The sequence below is a fragment of the Centroberyx gerrardi genome, chromosome 24 (genome assembly GCF_048128805.1).
Source record: "Centroberyx gerrardi isolate f3 chromosome 24, fCenGer3.hap1.cur.20231027, whole genome shotgun sequence".
NCBI classification, from domain to species: Eukaryota; Metazoa; Chordata; class Actinopteri; order Beryciformes; family Berycidae; genus Centroberyx; species Centroberyx gerrardi.
The window spans coordinates 11875111-11896754 of NC_136020.1; the positions used below are offsets into that span (position 1 = coordinate 11875111).

Below are 21644 nucleotides of genomic sequence, written 5' to 3' on the forward strand. Positions count from 1 at the left end.
AGAAAACAAACATGCATCATTGTACCTTTTAAAAGGTACAGCCGCAGTGACAAAAGGTACACTGGTGTACCTTTGTTGTGGCAGTGAAACACCTCTCCTCTCTACGGAAGCGTAATGCATTCACTTGAGAAAAAAAAATTGCCCTGTTTTTCTGAATTAACGAGATAATTATCTCAGAATTCTGAGAAAAGTTTTCATGAAAAAAAAAAATTCTGCTCTGTTTTTCTGAATTAACGAGATAATTATCTCAGAATTCTGAGAAAAGTTTTCATGAAAAAAAAAAATTCTGCTCTGTTTTTCTGAATTAACGAGATAATTATCTCAGAATTCTGAGAAAAGTTTTCATGGAAAAAAAAAATCTGCTCTGTTTTTCTGAATTAACGAGATAATTATCTCAGAATTCTGAGAAAAGTTTTCATGGAAAAAAAAAATCTGCTCTGTTTTTCTGAATTAACGAGATAATTATCTCGTTAATTCAGAAAAACAGCATTTAAAAAAAAAAAAAATTCTGCTCTGTTTTTCTGAGATAATTATCTCGTTAATTCAGAAAAACAGCATTTTAAAAAAAAAAAAAATCTGCTCTGTTTTTCTGAGATAATTATCTCGTTAATTCAGAAAAACAGAGCATTTAAAAAAAAAAAAAAATTCTGCTCTGTTTTTCTGAGATAATTATCTCGTTAATTCAGAAAAACAGGGCAAATTTATTTTTCTCAAGTGAATGCATTACGCTTCCGTACCTCTCTGACTGTAATCAACAATATTTAAATACCATGACCATCAGCGATGTAGTGGAGGGAAAACCCACCCAACTCAGTTTACCCACCTTTTTATTTGACATACCACACTAAATATTTATATGATATTCAGAGTATACATCATAGAGAGTAACAGGCCTATCAAATTTATGTAAGTTATATCAGTTTTTTTCTGAAAAGGGAATTTATGTTTGTTTACATTGGTGGATGTTTGCCTGATGATACCCACATAGTTTACCCGCCTTTTGATTTACCACTAGATCGCTGATGACCACAAAACAACCAGTGCTTTTTTATAGCCGATATTGATTTTCCCTTGAGTGAAGGCGGCCAGGCCAGCAGCAGGCCAGCAGGGGCGGTAGTTGTCTCTTTCTGTCTCATTGTGTCTGGTTGTTGCTCTGAGTCTGCACCGCCCGGCGGAGAGACAGGCAGAGAGGAAAATGGCGGACGGCGTAGATCACATCGATATCTACGCCGATGTAGAGGAGGAATTTAACCAGGTATTTAATCCTCAATCACTAAACTTAGCTTGGTTGTATTATTTTGTATACATTGGCGTTATCTGTGGTTGTTATTATGAGTGGAAATGAAGTGCTAACCCGGTCAAACGAGCCTCACGCGCATACAGGCCCCCTTTCACCATGCTGCAAACCTACAGCCTCAGCTAGGACTCACAGCCTGAAATTGTCAATTTATGTTTTCCTTAACATTGTAGACGGTATATTTTGCGTGTAACATATTTTATACCATATGCAAAACCAGTTAGCGTCCTTGCGCAGGCACGAGAAACGCTTGTTTTTATTGTTTAGCAACCGCTCATATTGAGGCCGCAGCATGGCCTCCTATGGCGGGCTAGGAAGTTCAATGAACGCAGTTAGCTAGCTGCTGTTAGCTTTACAGCTAACAATGTTTGGCAAATCCTTCGTGTTCACCTGTCATGTAAGCTAGCTTAAGTCAGAAACGAAGGTAGGTGACTTGTTGCCAAATGGCGAGCCTATAAAACATTTATGAGGGTGAAATTAAACAAAGGCTAGGTCAATTGTTAGCTTTGGGTTAGCCACATTTAATCGATGGCTGATGTTGTTTTTATTCTTCCCACACGCCCCCTTCTACCACTATAATGTGGTCGTTTTATTGTCAGTTTGTCAATTCTGGGATGACGTGATTTTTCAGGATTGTAGTTTATGTAGACGTAACTCTTCTATCATTTCATCTCATTTCCGTCCCTGAAACAGCTATGAAATGCTGTAGTTTGTTGACCCGGCGTGCCATATCTCATGCTGCCTTCAAGTTCAAGTAAAGATACTTTGTGCTGCAACGGCAATTGAAAAGAAGAAAATACACATCAGATGTCTTAATTTAACTGTTTTCATGCTCTCTGCCCCTTCACATAAATAACCCTAATAACCCTAATAACCCTAAAAACCTGTTCACTCAGTCACTCTGGATACAAGCATCCACTGAATGTTTGAAATGGAAAAGTTGTTTTGTTCTGGCTAATTGGGTTATGTGTGCTGCAGGCCTACTGTGTGAAAAGATTATCTGTTCAGGTCAATTTGAGACTTGCCCGGTTGGGCCAATAGGTCAAAGTTCAATTTACCCCTTGTATTGTGTTTTTTTTCCACTGGCCCTGCAGGCAAAAACGAAAATAGTCACGTGATTCACTACTCCTTAGAAATCTGTGGGTTTTAACATTGTATGCTGTAGGCTAGTTCTTTTACCATGTGAGTTAACATGTCTGTGCTATGAAACTCTTTAAGTCTCCACCGAATCGATATCACCAAAACAAATCCGTGTATATTCATTGTACTTGGTGAATAAGGTGATTATGATTGGCATACAGTAGGAGATTGCAATTGATAATCTTGAAGTGTTCTTTCTGTCCAATGATGCCATTGCTTTAAGGACAAATCAGCTTTCTTGAGTCTCATGCATTCAATTCATGCTATTTCCAATGTTGAAGTTTCAACGGCAGAACCAGTAAAATTGCCATTTTAGAATAATTTGAATGGAAATGCCAATATAATGGTCTCTGTATCGATATTCAATGTATTGTATTGAAAAATAATGAAACACTTAATTTGCATAGTACGTTTTAAAACCTTAGGAACAAACATGCTGCTGTCGAAACCAGTATAGAACTAGAATATTAGATTAACCACGTCTTCTATCAGAAAAATACTAAGCAGCGTAAACGGTCCAATCATTGACTTAAGTCTTATTATTATGTCCAACAGGAAGCCGACTACCCAGTCCATGAGCAGATCGACCTGTACGATGATGTCATATCTCCGTCAGCCAATAACGGCGATGCTCCAGAGGACCGTGACTACCTGGACACACTGCCTGCACCAGGCGGCACGGAGGGAGGGAAGAGTGCCCCACCCAACGTAGTCTACACTTACACAGGCAAAAGGATCGCCCTATACATTGGAAACCTCACATGGGTAGGTCTGAGATTTCTATTCGGGCTGCTCAGTAACTCGGGGAAAGAACATCTCAATTTATTTTACTGCAGTGTCAAAATCCCAAGAGGTAGCAGCTTTTCTCTGGGGGAAAGGCGTTAATGACAGCCTTGTGCGAAAGTTATTCTTCTGCCATGCTGGATTCTTGACCAACAAACTGATCTGCAACTTGGTGGAAAATCTTCAATTTTATTCAAACTAAGCGAATCCTGAATATTGGGATCAGTAGTAAAGATTATGCTCAACATAACAATGACTATGGCGATGACACTAGTGATGATGTAATTTTCTCTTTTGCAGTGGACGACAGATGAGGACCTGACAGAAGCCATCCGGTCGATAGGCATCACAGACGTGCTAGAGATTAAGTTCTTTGAGAACAGAGCCAATGGCCAGTCCAAAGGGTGAGCTGTGTGTGTGTGTGTGCGCGCATGTGGGTGTCAGACGTGCCTTTTCTCAGGTTTCTTGTTTGGCCCCGATACTCATGACTACACATTGTAGGTAATTTTAGACCCATTGTCTGAGATATTTGTTGTTGTGAAGAATAATTGAATTTCTAGGTGTGCCACTGCTCCCAGACCAGTCAGTGTGTTATCCTTGCATCCAGTGTCTGTCACACTCAACAGGAAAGACATTTTTAAGTAGTATTTATTTTAAGATGGGCAAAATGTTTTCACCACTCAGATCCTCAAGGCTTCATTGTGGGTTAATAGACAGTCTTATTACCCAGCCTGCCGTCAGCGTATCTTATTGACGTCAGCACATTGACCATAGATCATGATTAGATTTTGAAATGGATAAAGTGTAGGAATCCTGATGATTATTCTCTTACAGGACTAGCACTCACTCTGACTGTGTATGCATGTGTTTGTGTGCGTCCTCTGTGTGTGTGTGTGTGTGTGTCCCAGGTTTGCGCTGGTGTGTGTGGGCTCAGAGGCGTCATCCAGGAAGCTGATGGAGCTCCTGTCGAAGCGGGAGCTCCACGGTCAGAATCCCATCGTCACACCGTGCAACAAACAGTCCCTCAGCCAGTTTGAGATGCAGTCACGCAAAAGTAAGTAGAGTGCACACACACGCATTACTGAGCTGGTCCAAGATGAACTCACACAAAAGGAGGCATGATTTGCACAGATCTACACTCTCGCACACCAATTGATTAGTTCAAAATGCAGTCCCAATAAAGTAGGATTAACTACAATACACACACACACAGACGTATAGTCACTCACACAAGCAATTATTGCTACAATTAGGGATCCAACCGTGCAATACTTGGTAAAATGCATGATCTAGATGCATGCATGGCTGCATGCACACACAGCACTCACACATACTGTATATTACTTATTACACATTACTTTTCTTCACCTTACTCTCCAAGCATTGATTAGTATCTCAAGGTATTTGGGTGACTAAAAATCGAGACAGATATTGGCCAAGAGTAACTGTGTTCCTGTATATGGACATAACACACCCACAGGCAAAACTCTGGTGTAATCCCTGCAACAGCCACCGGCCCCGTCAGTGTCTTTGTGTGAAACTTGGGCAAGCAGTGTATGTATATGAGTGTCAGCTAAACGTCTTAAGAAGCTAAATGGGAATAAGTTGGTGTCTACTTGTTGTTTGCACAGGCACCCAGTCAGGCCAGATGTCTGGGGAGGGCAAGGCCGGTCCCCCCGGCATTGGCCCCCGCGGAGGTTTCCCCATGGGAGGTCGAGGCAGAGGCAGGTTCCCCGGACCGCCCGGCCCTGGGGGAGACCGCTTCCCTGGTCCTATCGGCCCTGGAGGGCCGCCGCCGCACTTCCCTGGTTAGTTTGGTAACAACCGTGTGTGCCAGTCACTCGCAGGGTGGGGGCAATGCCACTTTCAGTTCAGTCAGTTGAAAGACGCTAATTAAAAACTATGACATTCAAAAAAAAACTAGATCAAAGAACAATCAGAACAATTTTCTTTAAAATGTTCTATTAAAAGTAAAAAAGACTCATAAAAATTAAACTGTAGATGTCTGTCAGTTTTCTAAATGTGATTGAAGTCCAGCTCCCTCAGTGATTAAATTGAAAGGGAATTGTCCATGGCCACTCAAAGAGCCCTCTGTTGGAAGAGTTCTGTCAATATAGTGATAACTGCATTAATTATATTCTTTTCTCTTGTACTTCCACCAGTGTTATTCAATCTCAGCTTAATTGTTTCAATTCAAATACTTTTCTAATAAAATGTCCAAAATCCAGTTTTTCATATGAAGATTTCAACCATTCAAATAGTTCCTGTGGGAGATAGTTCAATGTTGCCTGGCAACAGAAGAGCTTCAGAAAGTAAGCAGGTCAATTCAGTCACTGACATGACAAAAAAAATGTATCACTAGCCGTGTCAGTCATTTGCTGAAATCCATTTTTGAATTACTTTGAGCGATTGCTTTTGCCTGATTTCACTGGAAAATTGCCAGGGTTCTGGACTTGGCTGAAAATTGAATCATCCATTCCAAGTTTTTGGGCACACAACTCCTATTCATTTGTATTGAAGATTGATGCTCTGCTTCTTCCCAAATATTTTACTATGATTTTGTGATGCCCTGATCACATCTCTAATCTAATCAGTGCTGGAAAACTAGTTGAATCCTGTTTCCACGCTCAGCAAAGTAGTTAAAACCATTTTCCAACCCCAGCAAGGTAATTGAATCTGTTTCATTTAGTAATGTGACCTGGGTCTTATTGGTGAATAGCCAGAGATTATATAAGAGTTTGGTGATCCATTATCTGTATAGGTGGATGTAGTGGGAATCAAAGCTGTGGTTGTGCCATGCGTTAACCTTAAAGCTATATAGGCCCAGACCTGGTTAACTCTGTTAAAGAGATGCCTTGATTTTTTTGAATTGTCTGTTTTTCTTTTTCAGGCTCTTGTCACCCATGTGGTGAAAGTTGTTTTTAACAATAATAGACCAGTGTGACATTATCACCACAATGTAACAAGTGCCTTGTAAATTAAAAATGAGATTAATTCAAAATGTGCAGGTATCACTTTAAACTCTGCTTTCTGCCTGGCTGTGCTGGTCTGTTGGCACGGTCCAGGCTATGCTTCTACTCACACACTGCATGGAATGAAGGCTAGTCTGTTATATTCTGTGTGTTTCTGGAGAGGGGTCTGTCACCTTTCCCATCTCCCCTGGCAGGGCTGTGTCTGTCTGTGTGTCTCTCTCTTCCCATCTCTTTTGTTCTCTATCTCTCCCTGTCCATCTCCACTTGAACGAATGCCCCTTCCCCATAACTGCCCTGGCTGCCCCTTTCTGCTTTCTCTGACATCTTACAACACCACTCTTTGACAAGCAATTTGCTCAAGGCTGTACTTCACAAACTGCCAGCCGTAAACACCTTTCAAATCTTGGATTGGCCTTTTTAAACCTACAGTAGAGGAGGATCTAGATAGAGCCGCCAGCTTGTCCTTTCTCCTTTCCTTTCTTTCCCTCTCTTGTCCTTCATCTCGCCTTTTTCACGTCTCTTCTCTTGCTTACTGGCTGGTGCCCTGTGCTGCTGGGCCGTGATAGGCCTTCAGTCGGGAGGCGGGAGTGTATGGAGGGAAGAGTTGTGATTGGTTTGTTTTCTCCCCCATTAGGCTCGGGGATGAGACCAGATCTGATTAGGCACCAAGATGGCCCTCTGATGGATATGAGTTTCAATCCCTTCCCGCCGGGGGGCAGGGACGGGAGCTGGCGACCCAGAGGTGAAACGCCTCGATTGATTTGATTGATTCGATCGATTCGATCGATTGCCTCCTTATCCTAACCCTGAGCCGTCTGTTTGTAGGAAGAGTTGTGCCATTGAAACCGTTGAGGCTGACTGCTCCCAAAACGTCTGCATTTATCGCATTGCAGTCTAAATCTCTGAAGGTGTGGGCCTTTCTGAGGCTATACTGAATAGTGTCTCCACCAAGGCCATCTGTCAAGAAAGAGACAATTATGTTAAATAAGAATGGCCCTATATACAACAAAATTAAATGTGTGAATATGTGTGCATATCTGTAAACAAATTTTAGAGAAACATACGCTGTGTTCCATTAGGCTAACAGTTAAATACTTAAAATTCAATCCTACTTTTCTTTGTTGATGAAAGGCTGTGGTTATCGTAAAACATTTCTGTTGTGACCTCATTTGAGAGATAACAAAAACAAGCAAAATTGAAAAGATAACCGTTTACAATTCAGTGACAAGCTACTTCGTTGTGTATAGGTCCAACAGATTCCTGATAAATATCATTAAGTTGTCAGGCAGCAGATAGAATTTAAGTTAGTCTAAGCAGAGATTGGCTAACATTGTGGCAGTAAAATGTACTTCCAGACAGTAATAAAAATGTATTAGTGGAGGCTTAAAACAGTTACAGACCTTTCAATGTCACAACTTTTTTTTTTTTTTTAGAAAAGAAAAAAGCTTTGATCCTAACCCTGACACCCCTGACTCTTCCTTCTCTAAGACTGGGCAGAAGCACACAGCAAGTCTCTGAAAGGCCATACTGCACTCTACCTAGTATATCTCCCAAATTATTAATTATATCCCTGTCGGCCTCGGATTGAGTTCTGCCAGAACCCTCTCTCCTGTATCTCTTCTGTTCCATAACCATCTGGGCCTGTATAATGGCTCAGTGTAAAAAAAATAAATAAATAAATACTTTTCCTTTTAAGTTAAGTTTAATTTCTATAATTCCTTCTTGCAGTTCCATGAGAGACTGGTCAACTGAAACAAATGGTTTGTTGAGAAAATCCTGTAGTGTCCACTCATTTTAACTGACAGCTCTTGTGTGGCCGCTACACTCTATAATCTGGCTGCTGTTGGCACATGCAATGGTACGTCCTTTTCATTTAAAAAATGATGAGGGAAAAACAAGCCAGCATTGAAAGGAGAGGATTCTGGTTGAAACACAACCTACCTCCACTTCAGACAAGCTGGTAGTGTGTCTCCTGAACTCCTCTTGCCTTCTGATTTCATTAACAGCATCATTTTTGGCCTTATCCATTTCTCTATCGGTTCTCACCTGCTTTCTCTCTCTTACTCTTATGTATCCTAGTTCATTCCCTCTTTTTTGCTGCCTCTATTGCTATTCCTTCCTTGCCCGTATTCCCCCACTGCACCGTCTCTCTCCGCTTTCCTGCTTTCTCTATTTTCTCTGACGTTTGGTTTCTTGTGGTTGACTTGCCTTTTCGAGTAGCTTAGGGTTCCCACATAACAAGGAAAACGTGGAACATGACAACTAGTTTTCCAATCAATTAAAATACATGGAAAATCGCAAGATTTTTAAAAACGTAGATAAAGGTGGTGGAAAAAGTACCGTACCCTTTCTCAAAATTCATCAAAAATGTTCATTTCAAAGCTCTCAAAAAGGCTTTTCCCAAAGGAGCATTTCTGACCTTGCTAATAGTGATGACCTCCCTAAAATCTCCTGCAGTTGAATATTTTAGCACCTACAAATGGAGTTTCACCAAAGTCTTAATTTCTTAAAAATGACCTGTTTCCTAAAGTAGAGTGGGAATTTCTTTGACCTCTGACAGAAAGGGGCTTTCACAAAGTGGCCACAAATAAGTGCTGTAACTAGATTTTTGTAAACAGACGACAGTTGCGACTGCATCCCAAAATTCACCCGCTACTTTCACTTTTCTTACCAGCCAACTAAATTTTCTGAATAGAAAATAACCTCCAAATAATTGTTTGTTACCAGCAGCAGTGGCTGGTACCATGATTATGCCGGTGGTAATGTCTGACCTGACTGTAACACTGAGTGAAAGCAAAGTTCACCAGTTCTTGAGTTGAATCATTCACCTCTGGCCTGTTTTTTCTGTTTGTCTTCTCTGTTTTCAGGTGGGATGCAGGGCCCCCCTCGCCCCCCTCCCGGTCCCCCAGGCCCCCCCGGCCCTCCAGGTCCTCCCCCCCCTGGTCAGGGGCTCCCCCCTCCCCTCGCTGGACCCCCCAATCGTGGCGACCGCCCCCCTCCCCCTGTCCTCTTCCCTGGTCAGTTTGGCCAGCCGCCCATGGGACCCCTGCCCCCCGGCCCCCCTCCCCCTGGCTACGGCCCTCCCCCTGGTCCCCCACCCCCTCAACAGGGCCCCCCACCCCCAGGACCCTTCCCTCCTCGTCCCCCAGGCCCCATTGGGCCCCCCATGGCTCTGGCTCCTCCTCCCCACATGCCAGGCCCCCCGCCTGGTGGACCTCCACCAGCTCCCCATGTCAACCCAGCCTTCTTCCCCCCGCCTGGCAACAACAACATGCCCCCCAACGACAGCCGAGGCCCCCCCGGACCAAACGACCCATACGGACGCCCGCCACCCTATGAGAGAGGAGACTACGGCCCTGGAGGACGGTAAGGATGGATGGATGGTTTGTTATCAGTTTACAAGAGGACCTTTTTTTTTTTTTAATGAACAGACGCGATGAAGGTTATACCAAAAGAGAAGTATGTATGTAGTAGAAGTATGGCCAAGTTGGAAGATGATTATGGTAATAATAGTGATGATGATAACCATAGTTGCTGTAGCTCTTAGCAAAGTTACAAAGTGCTGCAAGTGGAACTTAAGGAAGAATGATGGATATTGTTTTTCATCTTTTGGCCAAGCTTTTTTACCTTGGTCTCCTTGGAAAATCAATTATCACTTTTTTCTTTCCTTTGTCCTTAAAGTTAGACATGAGTTCTCCAGTGAGGTTAATAATAATAATACATTTGATTTGTATAGCGCTTTTCAAGGTTTTCAAAGACGCTTCACAGCAAGAGGCAAATAACAATTTAAAACATCAAATCGCAAGCAGAAAGGTAAAATGAGTCATAGCAATACTGAGAAAACAAGAACGGTGAGATAAAAGAAACAAAACAATGTATCAACTAGCAAGCAGACACAGACTTAAAAAGGGTAGAACAAAATAACTGAAGAAAATTGAGAACAAGGGAGAAAATTATATATTAAAGGCTATTGTGAACAGGTTACTGTTAATGTTTTTTTTTTTATCAATTTAGAGTGTAACGGCCATGGTTATTTGGTTCACTATATGAAATGCAAGTTCTATGAAAGGAGACTACAAAGAGAATAAAACTGCTTTTAGAATTTGAGTTTATTATTCTTTGCAAGCAAAGAATAAGACGTAGCATGTCATTGTGCCCTTTCATCAAACTATAAAATAGTTTCTGCTTTAGCACTGGAATTAAATGAAAAACAACCTGTGCTCTAACCGTCCTGTAGTGGGGGAAAGCGAAAAGAGAATTTTCCCCACAGGAATCAGAGTAGAACACACAGAAAAATACTGGCATGCTAGCATTACGCTATTGAGGGATTTCTAGATCCTTTTTTTGGACTCTTCCGTTAAGTGGAACATAACCTTATTTGTCAAGTGACCTGTGTGTGTGTGTGTGTGTGTGTGTGTGTGTGTGTTTTTAGGGAGATGGAGGCGTCGCGGACCCCGCTGAGCGAGGCAGAGTTTGAGGAGATCATGAACAGGAACAGAGCCATCTCCTCCAGCGCCATATCTAGAGCGGTGTCTGACGCCAGCGCAGGTAACACACGCACTGAGACACATGACACAGAGATACATACCACAGACGCGCACACATACATACCGCTGTTTGTCAGTAACACACAAACTGCGTGACTTGACATAAACCCAGGCTTACTGCAGACTCGCCACTTTCTCTCTCTCTGTCTAGCTGACTATGGCAGTGCTATAGAGACCTTGGTGACAGCCATCAGTCTGATAAAGCAGTCTAAAGTGTCAGCTGATGACCGCTGTAAGGTCCTCATCAGTTCCCTGCAGGACTGTCTCCACGGAATCGAGTCAAAGAGTTACGGCTCCGCCTCCAGGTGAGAAGTAAAGCAGGTACCCAGACCTGCCTACCTGTATGCATTTTGTGTAGCAGCTCCATATTTGGACATCAGATTACGCTGTTGTTAATGTTAAAACATGCTAAAAGAGGCCTAAAAAAATCACATTTTGGCATAAAGCTTGGGTGACAGTTGTTCAATGTTATTTTCCCATCCAAGCAGCGCTTTTGACTTTGGTAATCTCTTTGTTGTGGCTTATGTTTGTGTACTTACCAGCCACTTTTGCATTTTTTTAAGGAGAGTCAGTATTTTTGTGAGTAGTTGGTAGTAGTATTTTTACTCTGTGTATTCGGACATTAGGGAAGAAGAGAGGGAGACGTCACAAAACAGAAAGTTCTGGTGGGATTCAGTCCCAGGACAGTCGGGGTATGCCACCATTTTTAGGACCATTTCTATTTGTTTAGTTGGTGAAATGGTGGATTCTTGGATTCAGCTGCTGTGGCCTCTGTGGATAGAGAGGATACTCTGATACCCAGAACGTAACCTACGTATGTTTCTCTTTGTTTGTGCCAGGCGTGAGCGGTCCAGGGAACGTGACCACAGCCGATCCAGGGAGAAGAGCCGGCGCCACAAGTCCCGCAGTCGCGACCGGCACGAGGACTATTACCGAGAACGCAGCCGGGAGCGTGACCGCCACCGTGAGAGGGACCGGGATCGAGACCGGGAGAGAGAGAGGGAGAGGGAGTACCGACACCGCTAGACCAGAGGGGAGAGGAGGGGAGGTGTGTATGAATATTACATTTTTTTCCGCATTTTGTCTTCTTCTGTTCTGTCAGTTTCTCTCTCCTGTCTTCTTTATCACTACTTTCATGTCCCAGACCTGGGCTGAGCCAGGCTGGTCCAGGCACAACTAAACTAAACTTCATGGCAAGAGGAGAGACCACCAGTCTTCAACCTCAAAAAGTCCTCTCTTTGATTGCTCACCTCCTCTCTCCTCTCTCCTCCTTGCCTCCTCACCAAGATTCATTGGATTTGAGCCTCTAGTAGAGCAGTGTTTCTCAACTGGAGGCCCAACAGTGAGGCACCAGACTTTTTGAAACAGATGTGTTCCCACAAAAAACATCCTGTCAAAATGTGATGTAGTGAGGATGCAGGTGTGCATTGTTGTTTTATCCTCCAGTATAAGGGAAACCCTTGAGGAAAAATGATTTCTTTGCAGTCAAGGTAGAGTTAAAATTTCTGTGTGCCAATGAGTGCATTGGCTTCCTGGCAAAGCTTTTGAAATTTCAAAGGAGAGAAGAGGTAAGCAAGGAAAGACTTTTGAGACTCAATCCTTTCATGGTTTCAGGTAGGTGTAAGGTAAGTCTGCTCTTCTCCACGTTTCATTATCACTGATCTGCTGTTTATATGGTGTGTGTATTTATACACATTTCATGTGTTTCACTATGCTGCTTTGTACAAAGGGACCTTGTAAGAGTTTGTATCTATACTGTAGTTTTCTATCAACTCTCTCCCAAAATCAAAAAAAAAACCTGCACCATTGATAGTTATTTGTAAATTGACTTTGTGGATGCATTGTAACTTTTTGGTCTACAGGCCACAGTGGCTGGTACATTCCAAAATTCACCAGCCACCTACTCTGTTTTTACTCTGTTTTATCAGCCAAGTAGAATTTCAGAGTAGAATAGTGAATTCTCTAAGAGATAGGATGAACTTGTGCAAGGCTGGAAATCACCACCAACCAAATGCCGGTAAATGGATTGGATGGTAACCATCTATCATTTAGAGGTCCTGTGCTAATCTTAAAATCTATTTGGCTGGTAAAAGAGGGGAAATGGCTGGTAAATTTGGGGATGTACCAGCGACTTTGGCCAGTAGACAAAAAAGTTAGTTTTCTGGCTTGAATGTATGTGAGGTAATGGTTTCTCTAAGTGTATTTGACCGTGACTTGGTTTGTCAGTGTGCTTCTGAGAAAGGTTGGTTGAGTGATTGTCAGGTTTCAGATGTCATAGCATTCCACAGTCATTTGTGACAGTACAGATTTAGCATTTTGCCTTGATGCTTGTTCCGTATATTCAAATTAAATTGTATTTTTAGAAAATATATGCCAATGCTCAACTGCATTTTTTTTAATGGAGCAACACATTAAATGTTCAATTCATTGAAAAAAGTTGGTAGATCTCTACTTTGACATGTACATCTGTTTTTAAGAACACTAGTATTGCATTGGAATACTTAAAAAAATCTGAAAGTTTGTGGTTACTGCTTTAACTTCATGTAGTAATTTATGCACTGAGACCAGTAATATTAGCATTGTCTTGAATACTGATGTAGCTTGTTTTGAGAGCCCCAAATCAATTTGGATACTTTTGTTTTGAAAACCTGCCAAATGTATTAGCTATGTTGTGTATACATTGCCATCGATTTTAATTTGAAAACTTGGAATATCATTGTCATTTTATCATACTGTCAAGAGCAAGTGAGAATTGACTATCAAACCATGTCAATATTTGATGGTTTTTTGGACAAAGAAAAATTTGACAATGTGATTATGCTACATGTACATGTCAGTAATATAGCTTGACAATCTGTGTTTTTGTGTAGTCGAGTATTGTTAGTATAGAGTGTTGCTCATTTTGCTGCCATTACACCTCAAGTCAAAGGGGTTGAAGTGAAGTTAAAACAAAATTATTTACACCACTTTATACCAATGTCCTCTCATAACTTATTCTGGATCATAATGTGGAGTCCAAATCTTGCAATTATGCAAAATGTCACTCAGATTGCAGTTGTTTTTGAGCCAAAACGGGTTTAAAAGTAAACATTTCGCTGCCCTTCCCATATTTTCCCAAGGCAATGAATTGATGATTTAATTGTAATCTGTTTTAGTAGTATATCACTGGTATATTAGCAAGAGTATATTACTGTGTAAAGGTGGTGATGACAGTGGGGAGAGTGAAACCTAGAATCAGAATAGCCCTTTTCAAATCCCCATGTGTACCCAGTAAACAAATGTTTGTGCCGCTCACCAGGCCATCATTAAAAACAAAATTTATTTGAGCTGCCTGGTTCAATGCAACCTAAATTACACAAAATAAATCCTAACCATTATCTTATTGTGACAACTTGTAAATGAAATTTAAATGAAAGTGAAAATACTAATTAAAACTGTCAATGATTTTCAGTTTCAAAGCAAACATGTAAGGGGTGATTTGACATTGACTGTGATACATATGGAGAGTCTGAAATATCGGTATTTAGTTCTTTCTTTGCTTCTCATCTTGTATGTATTTCAGAAATGATTACAGATTATGGTACAGTAGATCAAGGAAATAAGCATGGCGTTCCAATAATTAGACTATAGATCAAACTTGGGTCAATTACTAATTAAAATCCCCTAAAAAACATTGATTTGCTTGGCCCTCCCTAGAGGGAAAGATGGGCGGGATTTATATTTTTTGGATTGGTTCTATTATTCCAGATAAGTCCACCACAGATACGAAATTGAATCAATTTTAAATAGTAAATCGACCCAGGTTGGCTAGAGATCATAACAAAATTGTTTCCCAGTGTCTTGCTTCATAGATTTGACAGCTGGTTGTGATTTTGTTGGCTTGTTGGTGTTTTTCAAATGGTAAATGGTTTGTAGGATGACTTTTCTTCTGTGAGTGAAACTACTTAACTCTAGCTTGTATATAATTATTTTAGGTACCAGCTTGTCTCTTGAATGTCATGTTTTGCTTACAAATGACATGTAGATGAATACTTTTCAGGCTAATGTTGTAACATTTACTGGTGTTTCTCATGGCAATTTAGCATTTCACAAAGCATTTTATATAATCTTTGTGTTGAGATGCTTTTCCCCACCGTGTTACTTGCGTGTAGATATTTGATAACATGGTAAATCCTGACAATTTTTGGAATTGCAATTGAGTATCGGTGTTGAACGTTTTTGTGTTATCTTGAGGTCTTTCCCACCCAAGGCACTATAGAAATTGTTTTGTGTTATGTACAAACCATTCCTTGGAACAGGTTGAGTTAAAGGAGTAGGCCATTTATTGTGCATTGTTTTACAAGGCTTCTCTTGCTTTTATAAAATGGCTAGTTGAACAGTAGCATGACAAACTTGAATTGCTCTTCTGTTTACAGATTACAGTGGCCCTGCAGCAACTTTCTACGTTAACACTTCTCCCCAACTAATATTTCTCAAAATAAGTTCCTTAGTCTCATCAGAGAAGGTAGAAAATTGCCTTGTAAGTAACTCAGCTCCATAATTCAAGAGAATCGAAGCTATATTTCCAACACAAGTGTGAGAGGTGAACTTCAGCTGAAATCAATTTTGTTCACTCTTGCTATCACTCCACCATAATTTCTTAACCTAGCAGTGCACACAGAGCATGGAATAGTTCCTATATATTCAAACTTTTGTATACATTTGTTTCATGATTAGTGTCTACTTTTTCATCATTTAACTCATTTAGTTTGTATACTGCTTTATGCTGAGGAATATTAGCTGGGGTGTTGTCTTAGCTTGTGGAGTTGCTGCAGGAATACTGTTTGCCATTCGGTAACAAAAGCACGGTGGATTCTGTGTCCTTGAGCTAGCTACTTTGAAAGCAAGAGAACCATTGTAAAAGAAGGTAAAATGGATGTCTTATTCCTTAGAGAACCTTTCAAATGATGGCCATAGTGTAGAATCATGCTAATCTTCATCTGCCAACTTTAGCTAAGTTGATCTTTACTCTGTTCAAGTCCATTCTGCCATTGCTACAAAGCAACTCAGTGAAAGTAAGGCTGCGTGTCCACCGGGAACCTCTTTACAACACAGGTTTCTTCTAGTTTTCAGTGGAAAGGATGTGTGTAGTAGATGGGTTCAAAATATTTGAACTTAGCAATAGAGCACAGAGTTTTCAACAGTAGCGAAGCAACAGCATTAGCCACAACTAGCACTTTCACATGCATCTCTTTAGCTCTGTTAGATAAGAGATCCCCAGTGGACACGAGGCCGAACAATTTTTGATAATATGTAGACAGTATAAAGACGTAATTGCTAAGGTGTAAGCTAATGGGGATCTCATTAAAGATTGTTGCCCTTTTTCACCTTTTTATTTTTACAAAAATGTTTCTTGCAGTGTGAATGAAATGACCAGAGAATATATGGAAGTGGAGAAAAATGTTCATTGTAACATTTTTAAGGCCAAACATGTCCATTCTGTAAAATTAGTCTTTTCCTGTACATGCAGTTGGTCTGATATCACAAAGAGCATGTTTTTAATCAGGGAAAAGAGCTGATCAGGATTGAGTCCCAAATATATTGCTTGTATTCCTGATGATGATAATGCTGTCCGTGCCATGTCTCTTGTGTCCACAGATATGCTTTAACACTGTTTTATCTGTTCATATAGCCATGGGGGAGCGCACAGTGTTTGTACCAGGCAGAAATGACTTTATGATGCTCTCTCTCCAGTCTGTCTGTAGGTGTGTGTGTGCTGGGGATCGCAGCCCTGATGTCCTGATCAAACGAGCATAATCTTTGCTCATGTCAAACCTGGGTCAAACAGGGTTTAGAATCCTTTCTGATGACATGGGAAGTGTTTGAGTCACCTGTAGCTGTCGGCCAAAGGTGTGGGGTCAGCACATTTTGGACAAGTCCAAAGTATTTGGGTGGGTTTCAGAGGAAAGTCAGGAAATGGACATTCACACCCATTTCATGTTAGTGTAGAAATGCAGAGTGAAGCACACGCGCAATCAATAAAATCTGCTTCTCCATTCCAAGAAACCGTAGAGTCACAATTTCTTTGACCCTGAGAGATGGCCTGAAGTCAAGATGTAAAATATTAAGCAGTAAATTACATTCTTGCAGTAAGTGTAATGTTTAGAATAACCTTAAATTCCTAGGACATTACATTAAACAAATCTACAATGTCCAAATATGAAATTGTAAAATGGTAAATGTGTAGGATCTCAGGCTGTTCTGTGGTATACTTTGTGGCAGGTGAACTCATTTGAAATCATTACCTGTCTAAAAGGATTTGATGGACTGTTTGACCCTGGTTTGGCTGTAGCTTGTTCTGTTTCCATGCTGTATTGATTGACACACTGCTACACACCATAATGTTTTCTATGAACCACCCACCAGTAGTCACAGCAGCCAGATTTATACATTTCTATAACCATAACAGTTTCCTTACATGAATCTAAAATGATGAATGTTTAATGTCCCGCATGATTGTACATTAGTATAATCATAGAATGCAATGATAGAATGATACAATTTGCCCATTACCTCAAGTTCAAATGATTCCCATTGCACTTGTACTGGATGTTGTAGTCCAGAGTTGAGATAGTTCACAGAGGGGTGGGTGGGACTTTTGCTTCTTTGTTCTATGAAGTGTTGGTATTGTCTGATTCACTCAAATGTTCATGTCTCCAACCATGCACCATGTAATACCAAAACCTTTCTATGGCCAGTACTTAACCAATTTAAACGAGTATTTCTGTTTTTGGCCCATGAAAAGTCAAACTCTTTCTATAAATATACTGAACTAATTCACTCTGGTTTCTCTTAACTTTGAGACAAAAATGTTCTGTGTAAATACCAATTCAACTTGGCATCTCTGCACCATATAAGCAAAACCTTGTCACCAACACATTTCATTTGAAATTAGTCTATACTTGAAATTACCCTTAACTTGAAATGACTTTTATATTGGAACTGTTCAGCTGCAAAATCAAGTAATCAAGGTAATTTTTCTGTTTGGGATGGGAGGGACAACATCTGTACCTGGTGGATGGGTTGAGAGGGTTTTAAATGAGAGGAAATTAATGAAGTCACTGTAGCATTGTTGACAATCTACTTCAAATTGCAATAACAGTCTATTACCATTTATAGTTATGATGAAGATGCTGCCTTTCCAATGACCTGTATCTTGCATGCTGGACTTGTCTTTCTCATTGAACAGTAGAATAATTTGGGTGTTATACACTGGAACTGTGTTGACCAGACCATACGGGTTACCTTAAAGCGCCTTTGCATTAAGATGATTGTTTTCTCCATTATCAATCTATGTAACAATCTCGTTATGCTTAGAAACCCTACCACTGGACTGTTGTGGCAAATTCTCACTTCTGGTGTTAGGTGCGTCCCATTCTCTTTGTAGTTAGTTAGTACAGTCGCTCTTGTCCTTTCTGTCTCTTCCTTCTGTGGTGCTTAATTTCCTGAAAACCAATTTGTTATGTTACAGTTTAGTTTGTATTGCCCCTCCCATGCACCCTTTCCTCAAATGATACCTCGACATTATGAGTTTTAGTGAGCAGTTTTCCTTCAGAAGGCATTTATCGCAAAGTTTGGGAACTGGATTCTCGTTTGGTTTTTCAGTCAGCAGAAAGATGGCATGTTATTGCTGTTCTTAGAGTAGCTTAGAATGAAAAATACAAGAAACATTCTGCTATAGAGTGACCCTCGAAGAAAAATAAATGCTAAAATTCATAATGTCAAAACACTATAAAACTTAATATAGCCATGCATTTGCTTCAACAACAAAAACCGAGAGGATTTTAGAACTTTTTTCAGTACTCATTTAAAAGACCTCAGAGAAAATAAAGGACAAATGGGAGGGAGCAACTCTTTTAGAAAACTGATCTTGGTAGGAAAAACAGCATTTTAACCGTTCTCACCCCTTCGCAATATTTAACACTCTCACTCCGATGAGATTTCAAGATGTAATCTTTGCGAAACACCTACTTTGATCTCTTGGCTAGTTTCAGTGTAGGTAGATACATATGTAATGCTTTCACTCTACATGTAAGAGTTGGCCTTACCCCCCTAAAATATGCAGCTAATCAGAGGGTACATTTGATATTTTGTGCTGATGTCAGAAAACTGACCCTGTTAAGCCGGGCACACAACTACACGACGAAGCTCATTAAGTTACAGCGGACAAAGAGCCAATCTGATCCGGACTTTGATGACCCAGAATTTTCGAACATTTGATTTTGTCTACATCGCACTCCTAGTAAGATTTACGAGTTTTCAGAGTGGTGAGCAGCAATAGCCAATGAGAGCTCGCTCGGGAGCAGCGTGAACATCAAACAATGCACAGTCTAGCGAGCTCTTTTGATTGGATTTGATTTGGACTTCATTTGTCGGACTTTACAGTTTATGTTCAACACTTTGCAGAACAGACGGCACATGCTGCCTCCTTTTCCCCAACCATTCTCTACTCCAAATTCAGCACCTAGCCCTCTAGTTTCTTTTTCTTTTTTGGTACAAATGAGTGTCACAGTCACATTTAACATTGGTTTTCGCGAGACAGCAGGGTATCTAGATCTTTCATAACCAAATCCAAGTGAAGGATCTTTTAATGTGACCCACATCTTTGGCACATTAAGTGTGCGCACCACTACATCAGCAAGACAAGAAAATACAGGAAAGGAGGTCACTTAATGTGAGCGGTACAGAGCTCTTAGGTTTTTGACAATCATGTAGTGTGTGCTCGGCTTTAGGTGCACAGCCCCTTGTTTTGGGATGCACATGTAAACCAAAATACATTACTTAGTTGTGGCAGGAGAAAACTGCCGGGTAAAGTGCTTGCTGTCACCTACGTTTTATAACTAGTCAGTGACCGTTCGTCAAAGATGTGCCGTCTTGTCGGCTAAGGCCAGTAGGCTAGCTTAGCTAAATTACAGCAGCCTTCTTTAGTAACTTAAATCTCGAAGGTTTTGTGAATAGATGTAAACCAAATATTGTCATTGGTATGTTAAAAGAGTTTTTCTTTTTACAACAGTAGAAGTGTATTCTGTCCTAAATGAGTGAAGTAGTAAACTGCCTTCATATGTCGCATTTACATGTACGAATGAAATGTATGTATAAGAACCTGGCCTCTATTTTTACACCAAAAAAGAACTGTAGCATTTACAAAATTGCCTTCTGTTAAATTAATGATATTATTTAACCATAGCTTGGTGTTAAGCCCCCAAATTGTGTGTGTGCGATGTTGTAGCAATAACTTGCCAAACTATGACCCCAAAACTGAGCTGCGCAGTGAAATTAGTTTGCATAATTTTTGCCATTGCAGTTTTGTAAAATAGAGGTTCAAAACACACCACAAACAAAATCTTAGTCTATTTTCTTCATTCCATCCTTGAATGTGGAATCCAAATCACACTATAGACGATTCAACAGTAAAAAAGACCAACTGCTTCATTGTTCCAAGTCTTTAGATATAAATTGGATATATGGACGGTATTCCCTGTCTGTCAAAAGTGCTTCATGAGAATGCAACCACATGTAAGCAACAATAGACAGAGGTACTTAATATGCATATCAGCAATACCATGGCCATATCGTAGGAACAGTTATTTAAAAAAAAAAAAATACAGAATTGTTGAATTTTGCATGGCACATTTAAATGCCATTGGGTATAGGTGGAGACTGGACTGAATATAGTGGTAATTTATTCATGTGTGGACATTTTGCAGATAGATTTCTCTTTTGCTTCTCAGATTTCTGCTGTTCAAGTTTGCATGACATGTTTCTCTGTGTGTCTTTGCCAGGGTTGGGGGCAATACACAGTCAGCTCAACATGTAAAGACAAACTGCAATAGATGTGCCAATAACGGTGCATTCATTCTGTTATTTATTAATAGGCTGGATTTGCACGGGCACATTTTTACAGATTCCAGGTTGTTAGATGTATAATTATTTATGTCTAATCGGAGGTGGCCATTTTCCTTCCTTTTTCATGCAATTTTTTCCTCTCCTGATCACACAACCCTTGTGCAGTGTTGTCAAAGTGTTCAGTAATTGAATTTGGGGGATCTCATTCCTGCATTGATTGAATTGAAAGTGAATTGAACCCAGCCCTGGTGTCCACTATGTACGTGTAGTCTAGAGGTTTAATGGTGAAAAAGAAAAATGAGCAAAGTGTTTACTGTTGGGCTGCCTCGAAACCAAACTCCACCCTTCGTTTTGACACCTTTCAGCTAACGAGGATCAAGGAAGGATGGAAGGAAAACAAGGAACAAATTCAGTGCGACACCACCGCCCCACCCTGCATGACCGGACAGGATTGCAACCTCGGCCACCGCCTCTTCCTCCACCCCTCCATCTCTCCTCTCCTTCTCCTCCACCCATCCTCCTCTCTCTGTCTGTCCATCTTGTCTGCCTGGCTAGGAACAGTGGATGGAAGGCCCTCACCTGTGTAAGGCTATGTTATCAAAACATCTATACTCATGGTAACTAAAGATGAAAAAACAAAAAAACAACTTTCCGACAAGCTCTTTTATTTTTATGATGTTTTATTTGATATGAAAAAGATGAGTTCGTGTGATGCTTTTTCGCAACGTAACGAGAAGATTAAATGGCCTGCACGATCCGCAACATAAAAGACACACCCAACATGACAACATCCCGTTGTTTTTTTGTTTTGTTTTTTATTTTTTTTTGCTCGCTGTAATGTGTACATTTGTCAGTTTAGGAATCATTGTTTGTATAGGGTACCTGTTTTTGATCTTTTCTCCCCACCCCCCTCTTGTTCCCATTTATTCTTTTCATGGTTAGGATAATGTTTGTAAATGTCTCTCTGCTTTTGATGATAAAAACTAGATTGTGTTGTAATAAAAAAGGTTTACTGAGGTC

At 40.5% G+C, this 21644-nt stretch overlaps 1 protein-coding gene across 4 annotated transcripts; it reads left to right on the forward strand.

Annotated features, from left to right (window-relative positions):
• Nucleotides 1-1156: 1156 nt before the first annotated feature.
• cpsf6 (cleavage and polyadenylation specific factor 6) lies at nt 1157-21644 on the forward strand. Of its 4 annotated transcripts, none has more exons than XM_078281906.1 (12): nt 1157-1255; nt 2993-3202; nt 3521-3624; nt 4129-4274; nt 4843-5028; nt 6827-6934; nt 9060-9558; nt 10625-10740; nt 10891-11044; nt 11366-11431; nt 11579-11787; nt 20990-21644. In XM_078281906.1, exons 1-11 carry the CDS (start codon nt 1196-1198, stop codon nt 11763-11765), a joined length of 1836 nt encoding a protein of 611 aa, XP_078138032.1. In that variant the 5' UTR covers nt 1157-1195; the 3' UTR covers nt 11766-11787; nt 20990-21644. The 4 variants fall into 4 exon arrangements, with proteins under 4 accessions (XP_078138032.1, XP_071766346.1, XP_078138033.1 ...); XM_071910245.2 differs by having other exon boundaries at nt 4852-5028; XM_078281907.1 differs by lacking the exon at nt 11366-11431.